The following is a 25,108-nucleotide window of genomic DNA, read 5'->3' on the forward strand; positions in this document are numbered from 1 at the left end:
TACTTAATTAGTTAATTTTATATCATACCCTTCCTCCCAAAGGATCCCAGGGCAGCAATCTTCTTAGGTATGAGAACAGTTTAAGGGGAAACTCAATACTGAAAACCGGTCATTAGATTTAGAGGGAAGCAAAATTCTTCAAGATCTGGTAGCAATGGAAGAATTCTGGCCAAAAACCATTGCCCCCCAATACTTGCAATAAAGTGTGTTATTTTGCTTTCTTGATTAAAATCTGCAGATTAGGGTGTGTTTTTGCAAAAAAATCTTCTTTGATGAAATATGTAGAAAAAACACCAGAGTAGTTTACAAAAATATAAAACAATGACATTATCACTAAAGAATTTATACCATAATTTAAAACGTACAGAAAGTTAAAACCACAATAGAATAGACTAAAACAAATTAAAACTCATATAAGCTTTCTAAATAACTGGGTCGGCTTGTCTAAATAAGAATGTTTTCAGCAGGCCCTGAAAAGAGTACAGTGAAGGCGCCTGCCTAATATCAATAGGCAGGGAATTCCAAAATTCTTACATATGCAGTGTGTTATGTGGCACCTGTAAAAGTGCCAATTCCACTTATTGAAGCAGTCAAGTGGGCAAATATGGGGTAAGGCAATCTTGTAGGTAAACTGGTCCCAAATTCTATGTATCTTGGTTTTGCCAATCTCTACCAGCCTTTAGGATCCAATCATTTTTTTAAAATATGTTTCTTGGGTAGGGATCTAACATCACAGACACGTGCACAGAAATGCTGATGTATGGAGTTTTGCTGAAAATATCTGCAGGAAATATTCAGGAACGGGTGTTTTTTCTTTTTGACAACCTTCTGGTCTACTGCAAAAGAAAACACAGGTAAGAAACATGCACCGAAGACTGACTCCATAAAACAAAATGATGTAGATTTTAATGTTAAAAATATTTCTGATATTTTGATTTAGCTACTTTAATGTTAATATATGCATTAAATTTTTGAAATTATACACTCTGTAGAATGCAAAACAACTACACTTAATTTTTTGGGGGGGGAAACAATAGGTCTGCAAGGTATCCTTCTTGCCTGTCTTTTCAAGCTTAACTTTTTTTTATATATTTTTTTAATCACAGCATACAGAGATGGACAGTAGCCCTTTAAAAAAAGATTTGTTGCATCTGTAATACATCTGTAATATAATTAATTGGTAATAATGATTAATAGTTGTGATGATTCTGGAGTGAAAATAGCAAAGTCAATGTCTGAACATTGCTCTTTCTCCCCTACCCTCACCATAAGACGACTGAAGAACAGCAAAGCATCAACAGAAGGCCACCGTTATCTCTTCCGGGGCAGAATAAACACAGAGGTGATGGAAGTCGAGAATGTAGATGATGGCACCGGTATGTGCATCTGAACCATGGAGATAATTTAAAATGGTTGTTGTAACTAAATATAAATGCATCTTCTTTTTGAGCTATTCTGTTGGTTTTGCATTTCTTTATATCTGCAATAATCTATATAGGTTTAATATTCATGCAGTAATTTGGCAGTACTTAGCAGAAATTAAATAAAGATTATAAGAATAAGAAGAGTTAAACAAAGGCATGTACAGTGGTGCCTTGCAAGACGAAAAGAATCCGTTCTGCGAGTCTCTTTGTCTAACGGTTTTTTCGTCTTGCGAAGCAAGCCCATTGACGGATTAGCGGATTAGCGCTATTAGCGGCTTTTAGCGGCTTTTAGCGGCTTAGTGGCTTAGCGGATAAGCGGCTTAGCGGCTTAGAAAAAGGGGGGGGAAAGGAAAAAAAACCAGCAGGAACTCGCAAGACATTTTCGTCTTGCGAAGCAAGCCCATAGGAAATTCATTTTGCGAAGCACCTCCAAAACGGAAAACTCTTTCGTCTAGCGAGTTTTCCGTCTTGCGAGGCATTCGTCTTGCGGGGCACCACTGTAATCTATTCTATGAGCTGCTGTGCTGAGACAGTATAGTTTTGTGATGACAAAATTAGTTAGTGGTAGTACACTCTGAGGAGAAAACATTCATTAAGCATTCAATGGGGCACTTAGCTGTTTCAGACCCCGTAAAATATTTTTTTATTATTTGAACTGTCCATCAATAGGTGTTTCTTAGCATTGGGAAACCACATCAGCAGCCCAGATCTGCCTGTGCTGTTGAATACTATGTCTGCATCATAAGAAAGATGATGAGGAATTGCAACAAAATCAGAATTTTATGCCATACTTTGCATGTTTGGACAGCATATCTTACCTCAGTGGACATTTTCCTCTAAATGACATTAGCTGCTCATCAATTGCAACGTTCTTATATGCCAAAATTCATTGTGAGATTGTCTTTGGGTTGTATCCAACATGGCCTCTATTGAACTTAATGGACAATGACTAACATTAATTTCAATGTGTCTGCTCTAACTTTGTTGGATACAACCCTTGATAAATGTATTTCAGGGAGAAGCTTATCCTCCCACATTGATTGTTTGGTGTTGAGGTAGATAATAAAATCTGAGGACTCTATTGATTTTTTTAAAGGAGGGCAGTGTGCGTGCTGGTAGTGTTGAGGGTAATTTTTCTGTCTCAGGGTGGGATCAGAAAATACTTTGTATGGGCCAGAGGGTTTACTTGCTAAACATTCATGCACATCCTCCAAAGTTTCCTTTGTGTTACCTTTTTCTAGCTGATTATCACAGCAGTGGTCACATAGTTCTCAATGGTTGGAAGATACACAACACAGCAAAGAATAAATGGTTTGTGTGTATGGCTAAAACACCCGAAGAAAAGCAGGAATGGCTGGAAGCTATTCTGAAAGAAAGAGAAAGGAGAAAAGGTGAGAGCATAAATGTCAAATTGTGGGTTATTTCTAGGCAATATCACACTTGGAGGAAATTGGCTTTGTGCCTCCTATCTGAGGATTTCCTCAGCCTGAGCCAAGAAGAATTCAACCCCCATTATTTCTTTCATGCCTTAATTGACACACTTTATTCTGCTTCCTTTGGGGATCTGAGCTGGCATTCTTACCAAAAAATATGTTGGAGATTCCTTTCTTCCATTCACCATTCATGTTGCCCCCTGCCTATTTAGACAACAATAGGAGATAGAATAGGAATACACACTCATGAGATGATGGGGCAATGCAGCATGGGAGGAGGACGGATATAGAAGACTACGTGAAGGCTCTTTCTCAACTTGTAAAGCTTGGAGTATTTTGTCTCAAAACTGAAAAAAATAAAATAAAATATAGTCCTCCAAATTTTTGAATGGTTTCCAAATACATCAGCATTTGCCACTGTATAAAAATGGTTTCTTAAGCAGTAATCAATAGGTGCCTGGACACACAACAATTATAGGAGCAACAGAAATGCTTGCATAGGAAGTTGTTGAATTTTGTCAGCGAATTCCACCTACAAAGTCCTGGGGAGCCATGATTTCCCTGCAGTTGAGGTGCCACTATAATGAAAGGTGTTTGGATCATCCATCAATGGCAACATTAGGTGAAGGAATGTGTTTTGGGTCTCCCATGAGGCTTGTGTGAGTACTGTGGTTTTAATGCACAAAGAAGCCACTGTATAGAAAGGAGTCAAGACACAGGAAAAAGTATAGCCAAAGGCTTTGGCAAAAACAAGACAGTAAGAGCAGGATGATCTATCACTTCAGTTCTCAAGACAGAAGCTTTTGAAACATCTCTCAAATAATTCTTATATTTACAACCTTTATTTTTTTCTGCCATCTCCTGCTAACTATAACTGAAACATCTGTGTAAACACCTCTTTTACAAAGCAGGATGCCTTAATTGCAAGCAGAATTGCCGATGATTCATGAGCAGCACAGTTTGCAAAAATTCAAATGCTTTTGCTAAAAGTGGCAGTAAACAGCATTCCATTCAACGTGAATAAAGAGAAATTTTAATTCTTTTGTTTGCTTCATACGACAGCATTGGCGAAAATTCTGCTCACTTCCCTGGATGCAAACGAATTGAAAAGTTTGCACACGGATAACTGGAAAGGAAATTCAGCTGACTTTCTGAAGTAGAGATCTTGTGATCTTAAATGCTGTTACTTGAAAAAAGTAAGGGAGATGAGGGGAAGGCATATGATCTCTCATCTCCCCGCCCCTGTGATTTTTAAGCGATGAGGATGTCATTTTCCTAATTTTCTCCCTTTTAACTTTCAGTCCTTTGCAGATATTTAATGCTTACTTTTGATTAGCCAGTAACCTTAGAGAATAATTACATTAAAAAAATTAAATGGTGTTTTATGTTTTAACACGTACAGCACCCCTTTATTTTATGATGTGGCAGTATAGAAATACTTAAATAAATGAATGAATGAATGTCTGCTTCTATCAGGTTTAAAATTTCTCCTGCTTGTGTTACTCAGCTGTATTAAGAACCAAGTGTCACTTCCTTGCAGAGTTATTCCACTTGGAATGTAAGCTGAGCTTCTGACAATATTCAAATCAGCAAGGAGCTCGGGGAACACGTTGTCTCCCCATGGTATCTGAGTAGTCAGTAGAACTATCAGGCATCCTGGAAACCACATGACCCAGGTCTCCTGGCACTGCTAAGGGTATATTTAACAGCATCCCAGGTGCAAACAAACCTGGAACATGCTCTGTCCACATCCCTGCTAATTACCCAGGTGCACTAGAAAACTAAATGTCTCATGGTCCCTGCAGTCTGGAATTCTGCCTTTTCAGAATTCTAGGCATTAGGGAACAAAGGAGACCTGGTTGTTCATGGTGCTGCTGCCACTGACAAATGAATTTGGTATGAAGGAAATGGGTGACAGCTCACGGGTGAGGCATTCTGGGTAAATGTTTGGGCCCTTTTTGCTCCCAATTATGCCGTTGGGCATGTGACACAATTTCCAAGTTTGGGAATTTAAAAACTGTGGAGAATTAAATCTATATTTAACAGATTTATACTGTAATTGTTTTTCAAGAAAAAAATGTATTAGTGGAGCCTAATTCTGAACTGAGCTGAGGAGAGCTCACCCATTGCTGCCACTGAGTAGCCGCACCTTTGAAGGGTCCTATCCTTATAATTGGCACTCATGATGCCAACAGTTTATAAGTACAGACAAATTCAACCAATAATACAGGGTGATTCACAATGAAGTACACAGTTTCAATGCACTATAAAAAAAGAAGAATGTAACATATCTTATGTTACCTGTAACAGAATTGCAGGGGAATGTTTAAAGTTTTTTTTTAGAAACAGTCACAGATGTTCTTTGTCACACAACACACATTGAACCGCTAATCCATTTTTGCCCCAAAGTGACTCACCCTACGCATCGATTTTCCCAGGCTTCGTTGAATGCAGTGGCGTAGCGTGGGTTGTCAGCACCCGGGGCAAGGCAAGTAATTTGCGCCCCCTAACCCGTGGAGCCAGGTAGGGGCAGAGAGCTGCGAGTGCGAGCGAGCGCCCCCCAGATGTTGCGCCCGGTGCAGCCGGCCCCCCTGCACCCCCCACGCTACGCCACTGGTTGAATGGTGGTGCAAACACTATTGACGACTTCTTCTGATACACATGACTATCTAGGAGTTCTAAGTTTGCACAATCAGCCCATAGTTTCAATTTTTTAGTGCCAACCGTAGATACATTTTCTACGATTGAAAATGCCATTGCACAACAGTTACAGATTCTGTTTTGCTCAGTTCAACAACACAAAATGCCTTCTCACTGCAGACGCAGCCATTTTGCCTGACTAGTCATGTGACACATGCACTATCACCTACATCACTTCCCTCAGTAGCGGAACAAAAACTTTGTGAGTACATCTACCTCACGGTTCGCAGTTGTGGTCTGTGTTGTCGCCTGTTACTGTATTACAGCACTTGGAAACTGTATACTTCATTATGAATCACCCTGTATTAATACAGTGGTACCTCAGGTTAAGTACTTAATTCGTTCCGGAGGTCCGTTCTTAACCTGAAACTGTTCTTAACCTGAAGCACCACTTTAGCTAATGGGGCCTCCCGCTGCTGCTGTGCCGCCGGAGCATGATTTCTGTCCTCAACCTGAAGCAAAGTTCTTAACCCGAGGTACTATTTCTGGGTCAGCGGAGTCTGTAACCTGAAGCGTATGTAACCTGAAGCGTATGTAACCCGAGGTACCACTGTACCCTGCAACACAGAGCGGTAGGTTTTGATGGTGTGCTGATGTTTACCTGATCCCCTGTCACTGTTGGCATACTGGGAGTGATGCAGCCGGGAAGTTGGCATGGTGCAAACACACAAGCAGGAGCACTAGCTTGGCTGCACTGGAGTGTTTGCCCTGTACTGACCTCTTCACTGCTTTGCTCTTCCCCATCGCCCTTGCAGTATGCCACAGTGACACAGTGTTGGGAGGTCAGCTAAGCAGTGCTGTCTCACCAACTGCACCTGGTTCAAAGTGGCTGCCCAAGGCATTCTTTATAAAATATTGTTACCTTCTAGGATCTGGTCCAGCTCTGGAACACTTATGTGTGTATGTTAGACCTCAAGGTTGAGGAGTGGTGAGGGAGGTGTAATTCCATGGCTCTGTACGTTTACTTTTTCCTTTCTTTAGGGCACTATCTGACTAAACAGTTCCACTAGTGCAAGGACTTTTAGATGTGCAATGGAAATTCCCTGCCCTCTCTTCTGCTTGACCCCACATGACCCTAAATCTGTTTTGGGGCTTCTCCCAACCCTCCAGAGCAGATTCAGGGCTTGTGCAGGGAGAGGAGGGTGGACAATTTCCATTGCACAGCTAAAAGTCCTTGCAGTAAGTCAAGAAATATAGTAGCTAGGCTGTAGTTTGCAAAGGCGATTCTTCTCTAACAGAAGCTGATACCAGGTTTTGTTTGTACTGCTTTTATTTGATTATGAACTTCTGACCCTTCCCTCATTATCTAATTTTGACAAGCTGATACTGTAGCTATTTTCTGGTTTTCCTGGCGAACCTGCAGGTAGACTGGTACTCAGCCCTTTTGGACTTTTAGAATCACTGTGAGATGAGTTCACTGATGAATGGTGATGACTGAAAAGACTGTAGCCATTATTGCATTTGGCAGGGATCTTGCCCAGATCAGCTGTCTGAGATCTGAATACCAGTGGCTGTAAACCACAGGAGGCCAGAAGCTCAGCTCCTGCTTATGTGCTTCTCACAGGAATCTGGCTCACCACTGTGATAATAGGATGCTGGCCTTGATCGGCCATTGGCTTGGTCCAGCAGGCTCTTCTTACTTCATTATGCAGTATTTATAACTGGAAATGCAAGGCCTTATAGAATCTCTTGGGCATTGCGATGTCTCTTTTTATATATACAAAAATTGATTGCATATATTACTTTGTTGGAAATGGTTCAAATGCCACTCTCAATAACATTACCATTCCAGTTTTGTTATAAAAGCCAAAGAACTTATATATTTATCTTATAGCTAAGATGTATATTTGTATCTGATAAATCTACAGTTACAAAAACCTGGAAACATTTCAAATAAAAAAATAACTTTGTTTTTGTTTTTCAGGACTAAAACTAGGTGTGGAACAAGATACTTGGATGATGATCTCTGAACAAGGAGAAAAACTTTACAAAATGATGTGCAGACAAGGAAATTTGATCAAAGACCGGAAGAGAAAATTAACCACTTTCCCAAAATGCTTTCTTGGAAGGTACCATATGTGTTTCTATTTCTATTTTGGATTTCACTTGACTGAAACCTTGTTTTAGCTAGTGTTTGCCATTCTAGTTAGTTAAGAACAAATCAAGAGGGCTATATCTATGAAACATGGATTCCTATGTTAGCTAACCAAATTGTTCTTAAATGATTATGTAAGTCAGCAGACATGATAATTCTTTAAGATAGAATATTTATGAGACAAATTAGTACAATTTGTGTATGTAAATGTCCACCTGTTGCCTCCCAAATATTGAAGTTGAAATCACCATGTTATTTCATACACCCAAAATAATGGATTCTTCAGCCGAGATTCCTGCATTGCAGGGGGTGGACTAGATGTCTCTCAGGGTCCCTTCCAACTCTACAGTTCTATGACAATTGCCCTTGCTCCTGTGCCGATGTCCTGCTTGTGCACTTCCCATAGCTATCTGGTTGGCCAATGGAGAACAGGATAAAACTTAAATTAGACTAAAATTTAGTCTAATCCAGCAGGCAGAACAACAAAAACTGACAGGAGCCCTTCTTTCAGCCTCCCAGATTTTCACTGAAGGTGCCAGGCTGAAGTTTCTCTAGGCAGGTCTCAAGGGCTAGGAGCAAAGAGCATTTCACGTTGAGATTACCTGTTTATTAAGCACTAATCCTGATTTGTCTGCAGGCAGATTAGATGACACTGGCTACTTAATAAGCATTCACTCCGATTCATTCGCAGGGAAGCTAGACAACATAGAAATTTCTTTTAGACATAAACCAAGGTTGATGGCACCCTCTTAATAATTAACATAAGTTTAATGTACTTACTTTTACATTAACTGTATAAAAGAAAGTGCTATCCCACAATTTCCACTTACGGTAAGTTTGTGTCCCTATCCTTGTTTCAAAAAGTTCAGTCTTTTGGGGAAGTGGGTTTGTTGTGCAAGAACTCCATATAAGCTTTAATTGCATGGTCTGAATTTGCAGGTATGTGGCAGAATCCCATCTGAAAACAGTGATAATTTGGAAGCCCTCAAACATGCAACTAGAGATTTCTTTGGATGGCTGACCCTCTAAATTTTAGAGTCTAGAAGATGCATAAGAGACAGGCATTAACCAAATACAGTCACCAGCTCTTGGGCTTTAGCACTTTACTTGGAGGTGACTAAACTTCATTTGGCCAGAGGAAGAATTCAGTAAACATGAATTTGAAGCAATTACCTTCTCTGCACCTCCTGACTGAAGTGTGGATTGGATGTGGGTTCAGTTCAGAATCTACAATCTGTCTCAGTTCCACAGTTATGTGGCTGAGTGTGCTGGAGTCTCTTAAAAATAGTTATGATGATGTGGCTGTAGGCTGGCACTCTTCTTTTTTACATTCAGAACAGCAGGTCTGAAGTAGCTGGTATGTGCATTGCTGCACTTATAGTCTTCATTTTCCCTGAAGCGACATATACTGATGACATGACTCTCAAGGAAATTGTATGGGGGCGTGAGGGCAGCCATGTTTTTTTCTTTGTATAATCTCCCCTGGAGTTGTGGCATGTTATCAATATACATTGCTCCAGGGAACTGAAGGCTATTTATGTGCAGCAATGCACACACTAGATACTTCAGGTGATGGCAGTTCTGAAAGTGAAAGAGCCAGCTCTGGGTAACTTCATAAGTAACTTTTAGGAGGCTCCATACTGGATCCTGCTTAGCTTTGCAAATGTGCTAGCAGTTTTATTGCTGAACCAAGAATTTAACAATCAAAACAAAAAAGCAGCATAAAATGACAAATTGAAAGACAGCAAACTACACTTATCCAAGTTAATGAGATAACCTACACTAATCTGTGTGCTGGATTCTTTTCATAGTTCATAGTGCCATATTCCTATGTCCTTATCTATATCATAGCTTGTTGCTGAAGGGAACAAGGGCTCTAGATTTGTGGAGGAGTTGTATGAATTCTTGAATAGTAAATTTAAAAACCAAACCAAGTTTTGTTGCTTCCATAACAATCTTGATTCATTTGAAGTCATTATTTTTCTGCCATTTAATTTTAAAATATGCTAAAATAATTCATTGTTTTTTCCCCTAACTAGTGAGTTTGTATCCTGGTTGCTGGAAATTGGGGAGATCCACAGACCCGAAGAAGGTGTTCATCTTGGTCAGGCTTTACTAGAGAACGGCATTATACACCATGGTAATTATATTCCCCTTCCCTCAAGTATTTATGTCAGTCAGTCAGTCAGTCAGCCCTCAAGTATTTGAAGGTAGCTGTCTCCATGTGTATCTCATGGAGACAGCTACCACACATTTGGAATAACAAGGATGAGATCCAGGATTCCTCATAGATGACTTAAGTACAGCTCTCAATAATAGTTAGTGTAGATTTGAAGTCTGGTGAAATGCTATAGCAGGAGGCTTGCTGATAGCAAGACAATCAGAGTTTGCTAACAATGGGTATGTTTCTCTATTGCCTGGTGACAGGAAATGCTGGATAGAAATCTACTACAAATATGCTACGTTGTTTATCGACACCTCACTTTAATAGAGGAGATTTTCTCTAGACAGGATGAAAAAATGCATACAGGCAATCCTTGTTTGGGCGGGGGATATGTTCTAGACCCCCACATGTTTTGGTGGGACCTGCGTAAAGCATTCCAACCCGCCCCACCCCCGTTCCGCCCTTTCAGTGACATTTTAGGGTCACTTCTAGGTTCAGTGCTGTGCATGTGTGCTGGATCACATATCAGTCGGACATGCGTAAATCGGTTGTTGATTGGAAGTGTATAATAATTTCTTATGTCAGACTATATTTAAATGTACTATATAAAAATTTTGTTTGAAGAAATAACTTTCCTTTTAAATTATACTCAGAATTCAATCCTCGATTGACCCAATAGAAATTTAATGAATATTTTATCGGCTGTTTTGATGGAGTCATTACTTTAGACAGAACACAGAAGTTTGAGCCAGACATATTACTTTTATTACGAAGTAGACCCAGCTGTGTTGTCCACAGGAATAGAATTCTTAAAATAAAGTTGAATGAACCATCTGCTTTTCAACTGAGAAAGGACGTGTGTTTGTGAAGGAGTCAGGTTCACATTACAAACACACAACTTTAATTATACATTTTAAGGAAAAAAATAATTAGTATTATTATACATGCACACTGCATTAAGTATTGTTTGCTAAAGCCTAAATAAACTCAGACCTATTACAGAAATTGCAGGCATTATTTTTTGCTTGTTTTCCTTAATACGTCATAATCACATCTAATGAATGCAAGTATGCACTCACACACTCCCCAACCCTCCAAATTTCCTCTTGGAAAGCCTGCTTCAAGCCATTAATTAGTAAGCAAGCACAGCTGCCTTTTAAGAAAAAGCATTTTCCTCTGCTGATATGGAAGGCAAGTTGATAAATACCAGCCTATAGCTACAATGAGGAGCTTCATACCACTTAATTTCTTTCAATATTAGAGGTGAATCAATCAATATAGACCACAGAGCAAGGCTGAGCAACATGTAGCTCGTTGCTCCCTCTTTTGATGCCTACTCACTTAAGCATCTTCAAATGCTGCCTGTAATTATTTTTCCTGCAGCTACTGCCCCCGCCTTTCATTCAGTCCTTCTTAACAGACCGTTGCTTAGTTTGAGAAGCCTCTGCAAATCAGCTCAGTTGTTTACCAGCATTGTGCATGCACACGAAATCTCATACAAATAACAAACTTAGTTGGTCTCTAAGGTGCTACTGGAAGGGATTTTTCTGCCATTTTCAATAGCACCCCCCCCCCCACATGTACATACATAGAGCAGCTAGTAGCTGCTGTGAGCCAGGATGGATAGTGGACTAAAACATGCCTCTGATTAATTAAGGCATGTCATGCATCAAAGGTAGTGCAGGAATTCCCTGTTGATGAGTAATGAATTTACATTCTGCCCTTCCTTCTGAAGGGGCCTAGGGTGGTACAAGAAAATCCTTAACTATAAGTACAGTTGTACTTCGGAAGTCGAATGGAATCTGTTCTAGAAGTCAGTTCGACTTCGAAAGCCAAGGTTCGGCTTCCAATTTGCTGCAGAAAGCTCCTGCAGCCAATCAGAAGCCGTGGAAACCGCGCTGGACGTTCGGGTTCCAAAGAATGCTTGTAAACCAGAACTCTCACTTCCAGGTTTACAGCGTTTGGGAGCCAAAATGTTCGACTCGCAAGGCGTTCAACTTCAGAGGTCCGACTGTATATACTAATGGCTTCTCAATAAAAGGGATCTGGGAACATGGCAGAAAGCAACCATATAAGGTTTCACCAGCAGGTCTTAGGGTGGGTTACAACAATTTAAAATTCAGTATTAAAAATAGTTTAAGCAAATTAGAGTCACAGAAATAGAGAAGCTTCGGAAAACACACATCTCGGGTGTTAGAGCACTAGATTTTTTTCATCTGTCTTTTACGTTTGCCTTTGCTTTAGTTACTGACAAGCATCAGTTCAAGCCTGAGCACATGCTCTACAGATTCCGTTATGATGATGGCACATACTATCCGAGAAGTGAAATGCAGGACGTAATTTCCAAGGTATAAACCTTATAATGTCATAGTATAGTATAAATTTACCAGATACTCTTATAAAAAAAGATTTTTCTATATTAAAACAATTCATCCATCACTGCACACACACGAGCTTGAACGTATGAAATTATAACACAATAAGTATTCTCGGAAGGAGAATGAGAAACTTGTTCTCCAGTTCACTGGGCCCAGTGAGGTCCTTTTCCTATACTTCATAGGTTGCTCAGTATGGAATAAAAATGCATATTGGAGTGGGGTAATCACCTACATTTGAAAGGCAATATTGCTGTTGTATACCAAAATGACAACTATGAGAAATGGCTGTATTTAAATACTCATTGACTAATCAATGGAGGTGGCTGAGTAGGAACTTAGCTAAACTTTGGAGCATTCACATGTGCCTGTGATAGTTGCTTTACCAGTCTGCCATTTTAATACTACAATTTACAGAAATATTCAAAATATGGATTAGCCTCAGGCTTGGTCATGCTCAGAGCTGAGTCTATTCAGTAGGCCGATTGAAATATTAAATTTGTCTACCTTTCTAGCATTCTAAAAGCAATCTAGCTTTTCAAAGATAAAATTTCTGTGGTCCACCAATGTGTTTTGAATTTACAAGAATGCCTACTAAGGTTCTCCAAACATGACTAAGGTTGGATCCAACACAGTATTAGTTTGAATTAACTGGTTTTGAACAAGTGCTTATTGGTTTTTTATTTGAACATCAGGTTGGCATTAAACCTGTTTATATCTCTTAACAGGGTGTAAGATTATATTGTCGTCTGCACAGCCTGTTTACTCCTGTGGTAAGGTAGGTCTTGTTTTCAGAGCTTTTACTTCAGAATGTTAGATAGTAGTTGCTCCCAACGTAGGGAGGGCGAAAGATTGATTAATGTGTTGGTAATGGAGAGTGAGGTGGAGTTGTTGCAACAGGGAACAACTGTGGCAATGGCAATCTGTTGGCTAAATCATGGGACATGTTATGTGTGATATTCAATAAATGTCAAATATGTCAATTTGGGATTGAATTATTTTGTATGTTTTATTTCTTTAGAGATAAAGATTACCATCTAAGAACCTACAAATCTATAGTCATGGCTAATAAATTGATAGACTGGCTAATTGCACAGGTAGGAAAATGCTCTGAAGCACATAGCCTTGATTAGCAAATGGAATGTCTACTAACTGCTATTATCAATACAGATTTTCCCATGATGTAGAAATTAACTTGTAGCTCTATATACACCTCAAGGCCAACATCAGCACCTGGCATCATTGGGAAACTACCAGTGCCACAGTAGAATGCTGATTCCCCTTTTACTGGATTGTTTCCAGTGCTGCATGGGCAGAGTTCTGTGCTGGACCACTAGGGGACAAGATTTTTGACCTGCCTCCCTTTGTGGGACCCTTATAAGGAGGCGTGGCCCCCCTATGGATTTACTTCTTCTCTCCCCTTTGCCTTTTGGTGGGAACATGAATGTGTTGGGGTTTTAGTCTTTTTGAAATGTCATGATTTTGTTGCCTTCCATTTTTGTAAGTTGATTTTTTTGTACCCAACCCTATTTGTGCTTTGAGTAGAATGGACTTCCAGTTCTGCCAGGAGACTTCACTGTCCTCTTCCCCCAACATTGCAGCTGTCCACATGCAGATTTTGGAGCCATGTAGACAGCTGCAGGGGCCATGGTGAAATCACCACAGAAACAGAAGGCTATTCCACTTGTGCAGCATTGGCTACTATCCAAAACAAGTATGTTAATAAAGGTTATTGTTCCCCAACGGAGGTGTCTACTTTTTATCAGTAACACTCTAGGACCGATACAAGGCTTCTAAAACAATGGATTTATATGCAACCCAATTTTTGTACATGTTGCAAAAGTGATACATGGTTGTTTTCCTGATTTAGAATTGTTGCCTGTGATATTTACATTGAGGTACGTATTGTTTATTAATAGGGAGATTGTAGGACAAGAGAAGAAGCAATGATCTTTGGAATAGCACTTTGTGACAATGGATTTATGCACCACGGTATGCAATTTTCGTTCAACTACTCCTTAATTTGTAAGTCTGGAACTCTTGAACCAGATACTCCAGCTCCCATCAGCACGAGCGAGCATGGCCAATGGATGATGAGAAGGCCACACATTCCCCCTCCTTGTGTTTTACTACTGAAAACCCTCACCTAGGAGATACTTTTGTGTCTCAGTATTGCATGCCAAAGGAGAAGAATGCCCAAGCTTGGTGGCTATCAATAATGTAAGGCTTGTGAAGCAAAATATTTTTTCCTGTACCTGGAACAATGTGGCTCACATGTTTGAGCCACCAATGTATGTTTTAATAAAGGTAATATTTATTCTATGTAAACTTCTGCATGGTATACCTTGTGTTTTTTATGGTTGGGTATGTTCCAAAGCATGCCACAGATAGCTAATGTGGTCAGCAGTACTAAATGCCCCAAACACAGAATTCTTCCATTGTTGATTTATGTGCAAAAATACATTTTCCATCATTGAAGTATTTCTGGAGTTTTAGAACCTGCAGGACAGGTCTCTGCTGTGAGGAGCATAAAATCTAGAATTTGTCATAGGGGAAATGAGAAGAAGGGGGCACAGGGAAGCAATATGTGGCTGTTTCACTTGTACATGCTTAAGCAAAATCAGAATATCAATAGCAAAATGAGTTTGCGGCATCACAGAAAAATAATATTATTTTTATATCAAACAGTGCTGGAAAAAAGTGAGTTCAAAGATGAACCACTTCTCTTTCGTTTTTTTGCTGATGAAGAAATGGAAGGCTCAAACATGAAGCACAGGCTCATGAAACATGATCTAAAAGTAGTGGAAAATGTAATAGCCAAATCACTGCTGGTAAGTTTTTTGTTTTTTTAATGAAGTATGTATGCATGGATTAATGCATGTGTGTACGTATACACATATTATTTAATATACACTTGATAGGGAGGCCCAATTGTCAACCAGTATGTTTTCTTTGGTGCACAAAATAACAAGTTTTATTTTCTTTACCCAAGACTTCCACCTAAGCTGGTATCAATATGGTATCACTTCCACTGGGTTTTATTGTTGCATTTATTTGAATTTTATTCCTAGGGTTGTTTTCCTCCTTCCTCTTCTGAATGTCATCTGATGATTGTTATTGTATATTGACTTTTTGGCTACTATTTTTATAAGCTGATTATAAGCTGACCTGGGTGATACATTTTTTTCAGCAACTGGGGAGTCATATAAATCTTTTTGAGTGACTTGTGTCATATCTTAGTGCAAGGGCTAGTGGCCTGGAGGCATGCAGCAGGTATCACAGGTGACTGAGCAAGTGGTCAAGCAGAGAAATAATCAGGTAGACAGACAGGTGGATGTGTGAGTGTTCCAGCAGACAGATAAGCAGACAAATAACTGACAGGTCATCAAGGAAGCAGATAAGCTGATGATTAAGCAATTTAGTCTGTTCCTGAGCACTGAATTTCTCTGGATGAGAAGCCAGGTTACAGTTAGCAGCCTTTTAGGCCTGATTGAGATTCCTTTATCATCATCATCATCATCATCATCTTCATCATCTCATTGATGCTTTTTCTTTTCTGTATTGGGTTGGCTAATTAAAAAAAACAAAAACCCACAGATGAATGAAATACTGAAAACAACCATTAAACAAAACAACAACGATTGGTTCCCTGTGTCTCTGCTAGATTGGAATCAACTCCTGGGCATTTGCAGTAGTGGCATTGCAGAGATCATGTCAGATCTCTTGGAAGCTGTGCCATGGTGGCTCAGATTTAAGGCACACAGAATGCCTAGAATTAGTCTCTGGCACCTTAGACTGGATGAAGAACATCAATCTTGAATAGCTGCCGGTCAGCTTAAGTCCTGTTTCAGCCTTTGTCTTACCCCAGTCCTTTCTGCCACTTTTCACCTTCCAGCAGAAGATACACCTACGAGAGGAAGCTTTTTGTGAGAAAGCAACATAGATTGAGGTATCCCATTGTGTGTTGACATAGAGCAATAGTGACATCAGTCAGGAAGTTGGCTATACTTGTCAGGACTGAGGTTCATAGGTGCAGGTTGTTAGGTGGCCACATTTTAAATAAACCACAAAGTGTTAACAGTTTGCTCTTGGCAACATTTATTTAATCTTATTTACATCTGGTTGGTTGGTTTTCAAGTTGCCCTTCATCACTTGTATCAGAATGGGTTACAGCCCAAAGCATCAATACAGTAAAATAATAACAATTTAAAGCCAGTATTAGATGCAACCACAATTTAAAATGCAGCAAGCTGGGACTAAGTTGTGACACTGCACCCAATGTTAGAGCAACAAGAAGGGCCTTCCCTGCAGATCTCAGTACATTGGCAGGCATAAGGAGAGGTGCTCCTTCAAGTCTTTGGATCTTAAGTTGTTAAGGGCATAATAAGTTACTATTAACTTCTCAAATTGGGGTCAGTCGCAGACAGGTAACCCATGGAAATCCTGCAGCATCAGTCACTGGCGGAAGAAGAGGGGGGTGGGGGGGAGCAGAGTGTGGATTAATGTGGCAGGGATTAATGTGACCATTCCTTGGTCTAGGAAAGATTGTAGTTGGCAAACCAATGTGGCTGGAATAGACACTAAATGACAGTGACACCACTTTGGCTTCCAGTAACAATGCTTGAACAAGGAAAAGACCAAAGCTATGTGTTTGCTCCTTCAACAGACAAGACCTCCATTTTGTCAAGATTTAGTCTCATCTGATTGCACCTCATGTTCTAATGTAAATGTATTTTAAATATTTTTCCCAACATGTGTCAATTTCCCTTTTACAGATTAAATCAACTGAAGGAAGCTATGGTTTCGGCTTGGAAGACAAAAACAAAGTACCAATTATTAAAATAGTGGAGAAGGGATCAAATGCTGAGGTAATACATGGTTATTTTACTTCACAGATATTCCTGTCTGCAAATATATTTTTAAAACTTAGAAAACTCCTAGTGCGGTTCCCCACTTGTGAATTGTTTGTATGAAGTTTATAGGTAGCCAGAGCTCAAATTTCCCAGAATGTGGGTTTTGCTACACTGGAATCGTTGGAAGGAAGGAGTGAGATCATGAGTTGTTGACTGTGCTGCTGGAAATGAGCTGGTTCAGGGAGCAAGCCTTTGTAAGAGGAATTTCTCATGGGGATATGTTAAAGTGGTCTGTGTATGGGGTTGGGTATGAGAAAAGAGTGGAGCTGGTATAGAGCTGCTGCAAAGACGTGGTCAAGTTTTTTGGTTGGGGAGTCACAGGAAATATTCTTACAAAGATATATTCTTACAGAGAGATATTCTTACAAAGTCTGAGCAACTCTGTTTTAGCGCAAGAAACATACCTGTGCAGGATGAGCCTAACTATATATGTCTACTCAAAAGTAAGCTCAATTGACTTTAGTTGGTCTTACTTTCAGATAAGTGGGTACAGGACTACAAAGTTGGCTCTACAAAGTTCTTTGTCATTTCATAAGTCAGGGAACAATTTCGGAAGAGAAACAGGTTATTGGTGATAAGGTTGTTGTCAGGGAATCAGGAGCAGGAGCACTAGGGAGAGAGGATTGGGAGAGCGAAGGGGAAGAATCCGAGGGCAGCGTAGGGGAGTATGACAGTGGCCCGAGAGATTCCATGAGCTTCTCCAGCGAATCAGAAGATTCCCAGAAGGGGGCGCCGATGGTCAGGGCAAGGGGGGTCCCAGGGGGGACGCACCAGAAACAAGGAGCCAGAGGGGAACCCCAAAGCAGCAGTGGAGGATCGGGACCAGTTTCCCCACCAGAGCGTAGTGGGGGGGAGGAGTCACGTGTGTCAGGAGCAGTGTCTCCTCCAGAGAGGGAGTCAGGGCTGACCACGCCTCCAACGGAGGGGAGGTCAGTTGCAGCTAGCCCCCCCGATGGGGGAAGCAGTGACAGCAGCAGTGGAACGGTCAGGAGGAAAGCTGCTGGCTGGGCGCGCGCGCCAAGTTCAAATGTGCAGGCGCGCGGAACAGCAGGAGACCCGGATGGGGAACCAGCTCCTAAAGCCCGCCGGAGGGAGGGAGAAGGCTCAGGGGAATCAGCGGGAGAAGAGGCTAGAAAGGGCGGAACCCCGGCGGGCAGGCGGACCCAGAGGAGGAAGGAGCAGCGGAGAAGGTGGAGCAAGGCTAGAATCTTAAATTGGTGTCAAGGGGGAGGAGACTCAGACGGAGCATCAGTGGTCTGACACTTTAGACGTGGGGCTGCGCGCTGCGGCTCTGGAAGTGAAACTGAACTTCAATAAAGACTTTTATACTTAACAACGAAGCAGCGTTGGTCCTTTGTGAGCTGGGACCTAGGGTAGCTCTGACAGTTGTCAATACAAGGTTGTTATTCTGCCTTCATTCAAATGCTTAACTTTTGAATAAACTGAGAAATATTCCCTGAGTAGTTCCATTTATTACAGAGCCTTGCAGCTGTATGCACTTTCTTTGCAAGATGAAACTGACTGGATGTGAATGGCTTCTGTAATATAGCAGTTCAGGTTTTCAGTCAAAAGAATTAATATTTTGAAGGTACTGTTGGGCTTCTGTATGTTTCTGAGCTGTATCCACAAACCTAAATATTCAGTAAGTTCTGTGCTTTCAAATGCATATCTCCATAAAGCAAAGTGGTTTTCAATAAATGGAAAAAAGGTGAGTCAAGATAGATAATATGGAATAATTTAAACTTCTTGGTCACTTCTCTCAAGGCTGCATAAATATTATGAATAACAAAGTGATGCTTCCAATAATTCTAAATTTACAAAACAGAGATTTTTCTTTGACCTACAAAAATAATGTGGATTGTGTAGATTTCATAGCTGTGGGCATACTCTCACAGGGCAAGCATCTCAGCATCTTCCTTTGTGTAAAGGAAATTAGTACATCACTAGTTCTGTTAAAACAATTGTGCATGTCTTATCTTTTCTTATCTAGATGGCAGGTCTGGAAGTTGGGAAAAAGATCTTTGCCATTAATGGTGACCTCGTTTTTCTGAGACCCTTCAGTGAAGTGGATAACTTTCTGAAAGCATGTTTAAGCAGCAGAAAGCCCCTCAGGGTGCTTGTGAGCACAAAACCCAGGGAGTAAGTTGTTACTTTGGTTTGGTAAATTGTGAAGAGGGTGTGTTGCAAAGGCATGCAGATACAATAGGAAAGAGGAAACACTCTTTTGCCAAATTTTAATGATCAGAATAGGGGGTAAACGTTAATGGGTGAAAGGACTTACAAGAATTTAAGTAATTAAAATTATTTGTACATAGAGTAAGGAATATCTAGTGTTGTTGATAATGATAACGATGAGACTATGAATCGATAATAAATAATAATAATGTATCAATATATCAGAAAATGTGATTTAAGTTTTTCTTTCTGTTATTTTTTAACATTTTGTCAACACCAAATAAATATTCAATAGGTTAAACACGTGAAGAGGGCATTTTCTGGAATAAGTAGTGTTCCTTGATTATTAGGGAAGTTTTTAATGCTTGAATTTTTATTCTGTTTTTAGTCCTCTGTTGGGAGCCACCCAGAGTGGCTGGGGAAACCCAGCCAGATGGTTGGGGTATAAATACTATATTATTATTATTATTATTATTATTATTATTATTATTATTATTACTACTACTACTACTACTACTATCTTCATCAGCGCTTATTCCCCCTTCTCAGAAGCTAAGCTTCATGTGTAATTCATTGTTTGAGAATTTAGTAGAATTTTAAATAATAATAATAACAATAGTTTTATTATTAGTAAATTGCTATATTCTGTGTAAAAATTTATAAATGTAATAAGCACACTGGTTTTGGATCTTCCACCCTGATGTTTCTCTTGCACTCAGGACAGTGAAGATCCCCGACTCTGTGGATGGCCTTGGATTCCAAATACGAGGCTTTGGTCCTTCTGTTGTCCATGCTGTTGGAAGAGGTAGGCAGAAGGATTTAAGTGGATTGTAGTTGTGAATATCTTTTCCAAATAAAACCATCCCCATGAATATAGAAAGCTGTAGATGGAATTACTTTAGATATATATGGCTGTCATATGATCAATACTTGATGGGTATTTGCTTTGATAGTTGTTCTATGAATAGTAGTGATAAAAGAAGGTTATAGTGGTTTTCACACACCATATTAAACCATAGCTACTGTTTAACTATGGTTTTAACATGCATGAGCAGCACACTGGTGCATGCTGCTCAGAAGTCCCTGCTATGCTCCTCTCTGCTCTTGGCAACACTACATTGTAAGCACATCATCTGAACCCAGGCTCACTGTTTGTTTCCCAGCAACAATCTATGAACAATAAACCAACATTTATGAGCTTTTTTTAGATCATAGGTAAGACAAACATGGTATTTCTCTATATTCTGCTGAGCTGCCATGATTTGCTGCACTGAGATGCACTCTTAAGAAGCCTTTGAGCCCTGTGACTTTCACTGTCTCTGACTCCTTTGTGAGGTCAGGACAGATAAACATACCTGCATACCTGAATTTAGGTTTTCCAATAAACAAGTTCCAGATTGACATGTTTAGGATTAGGATAGATATAAATGGGCAAAAGGGTCAGCAACAACAAAATACCGGTATACATCTAAGTACAAGTGGTGCTGTTGTGTGTAAATTCATCATTGAATGCATGGTCACCATTGTTTGTCAGCTTTATTGACCTGCTTTATTGGCTACTAATTCCAGAGGTGTCCAATTCCCACCAAGTTGATAACCTTATCAAAATAGATCACACAACAATTTATAGGGGGGGGGATTCTAATGTAAAGCACCTTGTACATATTCTGTTGAATCACAGTGTTGGTTTAATTTAACATGTTCTTGAATAATCCAGCAATTATAAAATCAAGCATTTCCCCCCCTAAGAATGAAATTTCTAACTTGGCAATTTTTCTAACTGTTTTCAAGGAACCGTAGCAGCAGCTGCTGGCCTCCACCCTGGACAGTGCATAATTAAAGTGAATGGGATTAATGTCAGCAAAGAAACTCATGCAAGTGTTATTGCCCATGTCACAGCCTGCAGGAAATACAGACGTCCGATGCATGTAAGGATGGTGCTTACTTATTTATTGTTAATGCTACTTAAACAAAAAATACAGTTCGCTTCCATTCCTTGGCAAATGAACGTTAAAAATATATAATAGTCAATTATTCTAAAGCTGTTGTCTAATCTAATTCGAACCACACATTAGAAGTGAGTTCTGCTGAAGTCAAAGAGGACCAATTTTAAATAAAAATTTTGGAACAGGATGTAGGGAGATAATTGTGAATGCTTTACTCCTTTCCAGCATTCAGGGAAAATTATCTACAGCCGAAAGCAGCACATGCAGGGTGAAAAACTTAGCTAAAAAAAGGCAAGGGATATAAAGAAATTTGACCTAGTGCCAAATATGTCCTCCAACAGCCTTTTAAGTAACCTTTCCAAAGAAGGATTATTAGAGATAAGACAAAGGCTGGTCATAAAGCTCCAGTGAAGTGCAATAGGTTTCGTTTTAACGGTAGTTAAACAAAACTTATTGCACTTCTGAACAGCTTTATATTGGTAAAAAAATGACCATGGGTTATACTGATGATCTTGAGAATCCTACAAGGGCACTGGTTCCCAGGGTATTTTCTGAAGAACCAAATAAATATGTATCCAAACAGTCCTGCTTTGCTTTGGTGAATGTACCCTGCCAACAGGTGCTCAAGATGTAATCAAATAAGCAATATTTAAATTTAATACTCTGATAGATTATCTTCTTTGTTTTCACTATTATATACGAATCTTCAGGAGATTTGTGTTGACAGTTTTGGCAACAGGGTGTTGTAAGATAAAGTTAAGATTTAAAACATACCATTTGTTATGATGCATCTTTTATAAAATATAAATGGAATTCCGATTTAAACCTCATCTGGTAAATACAATGTATTTTGAATTCTTCATGAATATAATTGCAATGATCGTGAAAGAGAAATAAGTTTAAGCTCTAGTTTATGGGAGCAATGTGCCAAAACTGTATTTTTTTGCTGTTCTTGCTTAACTTTCATTTCATCCCACACGTTTCCCTTTAGAGGCTATGTTTTCAATTCTATCAGAACACAAGCTATTTTTGTGGCTCATCCAGCTGCATTTAAGTGCGGGTGATATAAGCTTCTATGGGGGATGTAATGTTTCAGTAACTCAGCATGAGATTGATTTCAAATATATTAAGTAAATTAATTAACATTTTTTGGGGATGGATTCACTTTTTGATTGCCAGTCCAGCAAAGTTCTACATATCTGGGAACAAATTTTGAAGTAAAACAAATGATGAAGTGATCTGGTCTTGCTACAGTGAATGCAATTTAAAACCATGCTTTCCTCTCTCTCATCTGTTAATTTTTGTGGTGAACACCCAGCAAGCAACAGCTTTTTATTATTTATTTAATATATTTATATTCTCCCTTTCTCCCAAGTTGGGATTCAGGGCAATTTTTCACAAACCAACATTATTAAATTATAAAATATAAAGTAATAAAAGCAAACCAGCTAAAAACAATATTTAAAACACATCAAAACATTTAAAACCAGCAAGTAAAATGACCGCATCCCAGTGATCAGCATTGTCTGTACCTTAATTTTCAGAGGCCTGTCTGAATCAGCCTTCCCATGGAATAATAACAATGAAGGAACTAATCTAACCTCTCTTGGGAGGGAATTCCACAACAAGAATATCTTCTGCATATGTTTGCCCTCTTTTGAGTTTCTCTCACACACAAAAAGGATGTGTGTGCTTAGGGGACTTAAAAATGTAAAATACCAAATCTCCTTTTTGGTTCATCTAGAATAAAAACACGGTTTCTCTGGCAATGCTAATATGAATTAGTGTGTGTGTGTGTGTGAAGTAAAAACTTGTGTAAAGTAAAAACTTTCATCATTGTTATTACTTTCCTACAGCAAGATTCTATTCAGTGGGTATATAACAGTATTGAGAGTGCCCAGGAAGATCTTCAAAGAACAAACTCCAAACCCTTGGGGGAAGATGGAGGAGATGCCTTTGACTGCAAAGTAGAAGGTAGGGTTATTTGTTGTTTTTTTTTGTTATTAAGCAAAATAAAGGTGAGCTTTGGATGTTACCCTTACCAAAGCAAACACAATTTCCACCTGTTCGTATAATACAATTAAAAGTACAAGTTAAAGTGCAGTTATTGCTTGTTTGCATGGTTTTATTAGCTATTACATATCTGCTATCATAGTATATTTTTATCTTGTTAATGCAATACAGAAGATTCCCTAACCCTGGATTTAAGCAAGCTTATTTTCATATTGGATTGTGCAGAATAACAGCAAGGCATACTCATATTTTGGTTGTCTGTTACTGTGATTACAGCTTTGGTTTGCAGATAATATTTTTTAAATCCCTTTACAACAAATGAACCATGTTTCAGAGACACAGTATCGCACCACAATCTCTTTCACCTGACTCACCCTGTTCAATCATTAACAAAATGAAATAGGTGTTTATTTAGTAAATTAGTTAATTTAGTCATATTAGTTAGTTTAGTAAGCATAATAGGATTCAAAACAATTTGATTTTTAAATTTGTTTTTAGAAGTAATTGACAAATTTAATACTATGGCAATAATTGATGGACGGAAGGACCATGTCAGTCTAACTGTTGATAATGTTCACCTGGAATATGGTGTAGTTTACGAGTATGACAGCACGGCGGGAATAAAATGCCATGTTTTGGAAAAGATGATTGAACCAAAGGGCTTTTTCAGCTTGACTGCAAAGGTATGAAACATAAAATATTTATTTGTTTAGTTCTTTATTGTTCCTTTGATCACTGAAGCAGCACACCCTATTTATGAATGTGATTTATGGATATGATTATTGTAATTTAATCTCAAGTGTATTCTTTGCCAGTGACCTGTGTCCTATTGATGGTCATGAATGGTGGTCACTCACCCAGAAAGAAAATTAAGTCGTAGTGTAGTCATAAATTGAGCTTCTAAACTCAAAACAACAAATGCTGAAGAAGTGAAACATTCGCTACCTTTCCAACCATTCCCCATACCCCACAAAAGTTGTGGGGGTTTTTTGTAAGGGAGATATATAGTTTTTCCAGGAATCCATTTATTTAATTATTGTATATTCATGTTGCCTTTTGAGCAAACACCACAAAACCATTCACACAGAAATATTAACTAATAATTATAAATTAAAACTATGTAATAAATGAGGAAATACAAGATACAAGGAGGGAGAAAAAGCCCTGTGGCATGACAGTTAATTAACTGAAGTCATAATGTTCCAGGAATACTCATGTTTTTTGTTATGAAACATCACTCAGATACCAGGCCAGACCTTGTAAAAAAAAGCCTTTTGCATTCTGGGTGAAGAAGTGAGTTAGTTTTTTCCTGGAACTAGGTGCACAAGGCACCTTTACTTTGTTCAGTCTTTACCATCCAGAGGTAGGTTATGCTGACTGGCCCAAGGCCACCCAGTGAAAGCCATCAATAGGGAGGGGGAAGGTATACCCACCTCTGCTGTATCCCTTGAACCAGAGGATTGCTTGGTAAGTCACCTTGTAGCAAATAGAAGTAATGTGAAACAATGGAAGGGCAGCTGTGTTTGAGTGTTGGATATAGTAATCCTCGTAGATTTCTTTTCTCCAAAGCTGTGAAGCCTAATTAATAAGCAGCTTAATTTTTAAAAAATAGGAAACCGTATAGCAATGCAATATTTTAGAGCTGGTAAAAATATAATACTTTGAAAATCAAGAACAGGGTGCAGAAGTCTTAGTAATGATTTAACCGCAGTCTTTGTAGTTATAACCAAGGGATTACGTTTGCAGGTATGTTTTGCATTATTAATTAAACCTGCAGAAAATTAAACTCTTACAAGCAATTAGAAACCTTTGATTAATGTGCTGATTCAGAAAGTAAGAGTTTAAAAGCTTTCTGTCTATAATTACATGA

The 25,108-nt window shown here is 39.1% G+C and overlaps 2 protein-coding genes across 6 annotated transcripts in view; one reads left to right on the forward strand and one right to left on the reverse strand.

Annotated features, from left to right (window-relative positions):
- PREX2 (phosphatidylinositol-3,4,5-trisphosphate dependent Rac exchange factor 2) overlaps window positions 1-25,108 on the forward strand; it is a 107,315-nt gene that overhangs the window by 44,406 nt on the left and 37,801 nt on the right. For 2 of the 3 annotated variants that reach the window (XM_083623167.1, XM_083623165.1), the window contains exons 7-22: window positions 721-854; window positions 1,273-1,376; window positions 2,666-2,815; window positions 7,482-7,626; window positions 9,692-9,792; window positions 12,061-12,164; window positions 12,920-12,969; window positions 13,213-13,288; window positions 14,111-14,183; window positions 14,880-15,022; window positions 16,967-17,059; window positions 19,095-19,243; window positions 19,999-20,084; window positions 21,071-21,216; window positions 23,082-23,199; window positions 23,737-23,921. In XM_083623167.1, the coding sequence (XP_083479293.1) occupies window positions 721-854; window positions 1,273-1,376; window positions 2,666-2,815; window positions 7,482-7,626; window positions 9,692-9,792; window positions 12,061-12,164; window positions 12,920-12,969; window positions 13,213-13,288; window positions 14,111-14,183; window positions 14,880-15,022; window positions 16,967-17,059; window positions 19,095-19,243; window positions 19,999-20,084; window positions 21,071-21,216; window positions 23,082-23,199; window positions 23,737-23,921 (1,857 nt within the window). The remainder of the gene's footprint in view (window positions 1-720; window positions 855-1,272; window positions 1,377-2,665; window positions 2,816-7,481; window positions 7,627-9,691; window positions 9,793-12,060; window positions 12,165-12,919; window positions 12,970-13,212; window positions 13,289-14,110; window positions 14,184-14,879; window positions 15,023-16,966; window positions 17,060-19,094; window positions 19,244-19,998; window positions 20,085-21,070; window positions 21,217-23,081; window positions 23,200-23,736; window positions 23,922-25,108) is intronic. The other variant, XM_083623166.1, reaches the window with a different exon arrangement.
- The window catches only part of LOC310766820 (uncharacterized protein), a gene marked incomplete at its 5' end in the record, with an annotated part of 78,542 nt that continues 54,165 nt past the window's right edge, over window positions 732-25,108 (reverse strand). Inside the window, 3 exons of one of the 3 annotated variants that reach the window (XR_014550425.1) lie at window positions 732-836; window positions 2,656-2,790; window positions 3,007-3,061. Coding sequence is in view for 2 of the 3 variants with exons in the window: in XM_083623479.1 (XP_083479605.1) it covers window positions 3,039-3,061 (23 nt within the window). Of the gene's footprint in view, window positions 837-2,655; window positions 2,791-3,006; window positions 3,062-25,108 lie in introns of those variants that run through there. The other 2 variants (XM_083623479.1, XM_083623480.1) reach the window with 2 other exon arrangements.

The sequence above is a fragment of the Podarcis filfolensis genome (genome assembly GCF_964270895.1).
Source record: "Podarcis filfolensis genome assembly, chromosome: 7".
Classification (NCBI taxonomy): Eukaryota; Metazoa; Chordata; class Lepidosauria; order Squamata; family Lacertidae; genus Podarcis; species Podarcis filfolensis.